The 6000-nt window shown below is 37.1% G+C and overlaps 1 protein-coding gene across 2 annotated transcripts in view; it reads left to right on the top strand.

The window, feature by feature from the left end:
* The first annotated feature begins 915 nt into the window (after positions 1 to 915).
* Positions 916 to 6000, top strand: part of LOC149222798 (putative membrane protein At3g27390) — a 56398-nt gene continuing 51313 nt past the window's right edge. Inside the window, exons 1-4 of one of the 2 annotated variants that reach the window (XM_089385635.1) lie at positions 916 to 1384; positions 1509 to 1617; positions 1737 to 1938; positions 2034 to 2167. In XM_089385635.1, the coding sequence (XP_089241761.1) occupies positions 1249 to 1384; positions 1509 to 1617; positions 1737 to 1938; positions 2034 to 2167 (581 nt within the window). In that variant the 5' untranslated portion in view covers positions 916 to 1248. The remainder of the gene's footprint in view (positions 1385 to 1508; positions 1618 to 1736; positions 1939 to 2033; positions 2168 to 6000) is intronic. The other variant, XM_089385636.1, reaches the window with a different exon arrangement.

The following is a 6000-nucleotide window of genomic DNA, read 5'->3' as shown; positions in this document are numbered from 1 at the left end:
ATGAAACCCCGTATCGTGATGTGATATTGAGATTTAACGTTCCCAACTGCTCCCCATTGTTTAGGAGAGACAGCCAGCGTTTCGTTCCGTTTCTCTCTTATCTAAATGATTTTCTTCTGATGGAATCATCAATTTAAATTTCAGGTCAATTTGTTTTGATGGAGTCACAAATTTAAGTTTCAGGTCCAATTTACTTGATGCAGTTGCAAATTTAAATTTCAGGTCCAATTTGCTTGATGCAGTTGCAAATTTAAGCTTCAAACTTTAAAATTCAGTTGGTCACAAATTTAAATTTCAGGTCCATTTGTTTTTATGCAGTTACAGATTTAAATTTCAAGGTTCAAACTTCAAAACTCAATTAGTTTATGGATTTTGGAGGTTCTTGAATTGGAATTTACATCAAAATCGATGATTTATTGCAAAGAGTGTCTTTATCGTACATCTATTCACCATCAATATCAATCTAAACGTCAAAAGTCCTTTTAACTGAGTTTGAATCAAATTCAACACATCATCATTTAAAACAGCAGCTAAATCAGTTACAATCCGGCTTCAATCGAGCGCAGATGAAGAGACGTACACTCAAATCATTCATTTATTGATAAAGAAAAGCAGTTATTATCGGCAGTGGGCACACACAGCCTAACGACCTACCAAGTTCAAATCTTCTGGAAGGCATGCAAGTCAATGAACATTTCACATAGGTCGGCAATTTCTGTTAAAACCCTGGCACCTAAGTCAACAAAAAGGAGCTCTGTTCAATTTTGACAAATTCAATTTGCTTGACTTTAGGGAGCCTGTGGCGTCCAATGAGGATACAGATCAGCAATAGTATGACACATTCTTATCTTCGATCGTGGTTGCGTGGGATGTGTGCTTTTATTTCTATAGAATCTACTTAAACAAATCCATTTCTTTATTCTATCATTCCTTTTAATCTTCTAGTTGTCTGTTCTAGAACTCCGTTTATTTGCAAGTTTGGCATATCTACTAATGCAAAACGGATCCATTTCTTTATTCTATCATTCCTTTTAATCTTCTAGTCGTCTGTTCTAGAACTCCGTTTATTTGCAAGTTTGGCGCATCTACTAATGCAAAACGGCCCGCTTCTTGTGAACGACGTGGACAAGAGCTTTATATTCTCAGGGAAACTCAAATTGAAATCTGAAATAATATTACGGTAAGATTCAACTATTTTCTCACAGAGGAAGCTACATTTCAGGAATATTTGGTACAAAACTCAAGCATATGGCCATTTTGCCTTCTGGAATGTGCGACAAAATGATGGATACTTCGAGAATTAGACGAATCGCTTGCCAGAGCCTGAGAATCACATATGTCATATTTGTGTTCTGTGCAGCGCTTTTTGTTGGAGCTCTGAAAGGTGATTTAAGTCGTTTTATTTGATCGTACAGTGGAATCTGTTTGTTACAGATGAAGAATAGTTAGTGTCAAAAAGGAAAAAGCCAGATTTTTGGTTTTTTTGATTGGCTTCTTTTGTGTTTCAGGGATGGTAGTTGGCCCTCTTGCATCCTTGTTGCTTATAACAGGGAACATCTCCATAATTTTAGGCTTATTTCCTGCACATGTTGCATGGACGGTCTACAGCCTTGTGAAGTAGAGTCTCTTATCTCGAACTCTTTGAAATTTCAGCACACAATCTGACACATGTTTAGAATACAATTTATGGCTCTTCATACATCGCTAATAAACTTTTGTGTCACCTGTTGGTTGAGGCGCAGGACCCCTCTTTTTGATTTGGTCCTCAAGACATTTCTACTCCTGGTCCTTCCGCTAATAGCGGCACTGTGGTTAGCCTTTGGTATCGCGGGGAGTGTGCTGGTTGGGGTGGGGTATGGGTTTTTTGCCCCATGGATCGCAACCTTTGAGGCGTTTAGACAACATACAGAACCCAGAAAATTCCTTCATTGTTTAACGGTGAGAAATCTCTTGATCACTTACAGTTCCACCATTGCAGCAGCCAGCAGGATATGCTAAGGGAACTAATTTTTTGAATGGGTGTTTGGGAGCAGGATGGAACATGGAGTACCATCAAAGGAAGTTGCGTGGTAGTTCGGGACTTCTTAGATATGTGCTATCATTCCTTTAAATCATACCTGAAGGAGTTCCGTGAAAAATCGTCAGATACAGGGCCACGTGGTATCAAGTAAGAAACCTTTTTTTTAAGTTGTTCCCTATTTAATTTGTACACTTTCATCTTTTAGATCCTAATTTTATACAGTGGAGCCCTCATTATTGTTCGAGTTTAGATGAATGCTTCCATACTTTGAGTAGTGAGCATTTACAACTTGACCAACAGGTGGGATATTGTGTTATATTTAATGGCATGATTGATGATTCTCCTTAAATATGTTACTTCTTGTGAACCTTGTGGAGAATATTACCACCCGGCTTGATCAATTAGTCAAGCCGCTGTAACCAATGATAATAGTTTGATGATTAGTTGCAATCTCTTTGATGGTAATTGGCCATGGCAAAGTCAACGCAAAACGGTGCCTTTATGCACAATTTGTTCTGCCCTCTGCAGTGTTTCCGCAAAAGTACTTTTCCTACATAGCGCTCTTCAATCAGGTGACAATTTGTTAGAAAGTCACAACGGAATCAGTGAAGGTAATCACAAGAGAGTCTGTCAGCAGAGCAGCATTAAAACTTAACCTTGCAAATTATCTTTTGCAAAAGAAACAGATTGTTACATAGGAAATTAGGACCAACCATTGCAAAAAGGAAGAGAATTTTTGAGGCTTGTAAAGATACCAATAAATACCGAGCATGGAGAATTAAGAATACTCCTTTAAATAGATCCAAATAAGGAGCAAGATCGACAGAGCAACAGGTATTGGCCACACTGCAAGAGATTTTAATAGCACAAAAGTTAGACGAAATAATGTCCCTACCTACAGGCAGAGTTTGGTCACTAAGCAATAACCAAAATAAGAATGATCGAAATGTCACACGCACTGCTGCAATCCTATTTGAAATATGATAAATAGGTTGACACTTACAAAAATAAACAATAGTTGATTTAAGTTGAAACAATGTAGTCAATAACAGGTAGCTTGTCATAGTTGCTAATATCCAAAATAAGAATGATCGAAATGTCACACGCACTGCTGCAATCCTATTTGAAATATGGTAAATAGGTTGACACTTAGAAAAAAACAACAGTTGATTTAAGTTGAAACAATGTAGTCAATAACAGGTAGCTTGTCATAGTTGCTACTTTGTTTCCTCCTACATGTAGTGCCTGTGGGATATTTTTTTTCAAGAATCAATTTTATCCAACTTTAGCAAAGATCATGGTCCAAGGTGAGAACAGGCAAGGCACCAATTGAGGTTGATTCAACTGCTCTGCAGCAGCGGTGGTACACTAAAGCCAACTTTAGAAAGCAACATATGTCGACTCTATCCAATTCCTGGGAATATCCTCCATGTCCCCGAGGTAGCTGTTCGATGAAGATCTTCATAAGCACACTGCATGGTAATACCAGTGATTATATATGAATTTTGTCGACATAGATTTTATGCCATAGCCACAGGAAGAGTACATCTTGAATTTGCATGACCATATGCAAATGCCCAAGTTTACCAATAATGTAATAATGTGATCGTTTGATTTGTGTTCTATCAATACTTTTAAAAAGACATAATTCAAAGTGGAAAAGTCAACTATCTAGCCTCCTCAAGATTATTCATCTGCAAAGAAAAACAGATGGCCTACCAGAAGTTTTAATTTCAGTATCATTAGATAATGAGCAATAGTGCCACCTAAAAGTTCATGAACCTGCAAAGTTATCACTGATGCGGAATGGAAAGATATCTTGGATTTGCTTATCAAGTTATCTCAAAGAATAAATTGCAATTTCCATGATTTTCAAGTTGAATTAAACAAAAACAGAAGGCCAAACACAAGCTTGCGTTAAATTGAAGCTGGAAATATTGTCTGTTAATGTGGAAAAAGTTGAAGTCGGGATTAAATCGGCAAGGGTCCAGAAATTGAAAAAGTCGTTAAAGTCGGGAGTTTTTTGAAAAAGTCTACCAAACTAAAAAAACACAAAAATATTCATTTTTTAAAAAATCCTGACTTTTTCAATAAAATCTCAACTTTTTCAATAAAATCCCGATATTTTTATAAAAAAATTAAAAAATTGTTAAAGAAACCACCTCATGCACGATTTTTGGTAAAAGTTCCAATTTAATCCCGACTTTTTCGATTCAATCCCGATTTTTTCCACTGGGAAAAAATCGGCAAAAAATTGGCCGATTTAATCGGCCAGCCAAAAAAATCGCGTTTTGGGGATTTAATCCCATTTTTTTCCCAACGTTTTCCATACTTATGTCATCAAGTTAGCATGCCCTTTACTCTATGGTTGCTGAACACCATTATTGTTATTTCTCCAAGTTCAACTTCTAGGCCATGGTCATTGCATAATGTATTAAGAGCATCAAATCTCGTCTTTACGGCCTGATATTTTATGGGAAGCAAAATAATGCCATCAGAAAAAAGTAAGCAAAAAATGTCATCCAAAAAGAGTAAGATAGTAATGGTAAAAGGTACAGCCATCCATCTTACCTAAAATCTATTAAATTGGATCCTCAAATTCGTAAATATGAAGGCCAAAAAGTGTCACTGAAAGGGCGTAGTCACGCTTCACCCAAGTGGTGCTATGGATATCATCAATACTGCCAGTGCTTGCCTGGCCCTAACCCATAATCTTCTCATATAATGTCATAACCAAGAAGACTGCCAGATTTGACAGGCCCAAATTCCTAATTCTATGGGCCAAAAGATTTCTAGGCACAATGTTGAAGGCTCTATGGAAATCAACCAAGCAACCAAGCTTGCATTGTTAGCCATTGTTGGATTTATTTTTTATTATGTCATACAATTAAATAGTTAATCATGCTTTCTAAATTTAAGATGGCAGACTGATGCACTTGATCTAATGTGCTCTACAACACAGAATATCTATTCCACAAATCCTACCCTTTTGACTAAGGTGAGATCCATTGTTCCATTTTGTATCTTTGAGTCTTGAGCCTGCTCCTGCTAAGGTTTCCCACATATTATTGGAGATGTACCCCACTGTTTCGAGCTCTAAATGGATGTTGGCAAGTTCCGCTCATTCATGCTGTTATGAATGAATGATCACTCTTTTACTTACCATCTTTACTCAAATCTGCCATTGTTATGGCTATTTTAGATTCAACTCCATATTCTGTTATAGAGCATTGCCTTGCTATCTACGGTTATTAACTTATTTATATAACTTCATATTATTTGTTACTGTTTCTCTTTTCCCTGCAGTACATCCTCCCTGCAAAGAGTATTCCTAAGTTCTAACTTCTAAATTCTGCAACACCCTTCACTTCTTCAAAGGCCACTATAAAGGTGGAGAAGTCATTACATGCCAGTTGGTTCCTCTTATATCCTAGCTGCCCTCGTGCACAAAGCTTCCTAGAGTCTGTTCATTCAGAGATATAGTCATTAACTTTTGAGACAAAGAGCTTAGCTATTTTGTTTCTGACCATATAAGTAATTAGCTGGTTGTTAATAGTCTCTTGATTTATAGATTGGATGAACAGTATTAGATTTCCATGGAAGAAATCCAAATGAAACAATATAATCAAGAAGTCAACAATATGGACCGGTAGGACTATAGGGTTGTGCTAAAGTCAACTTTCAAATTTTCGATATTTTGTGGTTTGTTGGACTAGAGCTTAAGAATGGTACACATGATCATATGGTCCTCATTAAAGTGGAAATTGGTGGGTATGGGCTCACTAAACATAGGGGCTAGTCAGCAAGTATTTGTTGGGTTGGTAAAAGCAACATGTTATTTTCCTCACCAGGGTTCAAGTCTCTCTACTGACCTGTTGCCCCTCATGGGACACTTGTTCTTGTGCTTGGAAGCTCACGAGGATCACCCTACTACTCCTAAAGTTTGCTTGGCCAAAACAGATAAAAACCTAGGGAATGAA

This window comes from Pinus tabuliformis, chromosome Q (genome assembly GCF_031772625.1).
Source record: "Pinus tabuliformis cultivar Carrire ecotype Pingquan chromosome Q, CPIR1, whole genome shotgun sequence".
NCBI lineage: Eukaryota > Viridiplantae > Streptophyta > Pinopsida > Pinales > Pinaceae > Pinus > Pinus tabuliformis.
Note: the sequence above shows the minus strand (reverse complement) of the source record. Positions and strands in the feature narration are given on the sequence as shown.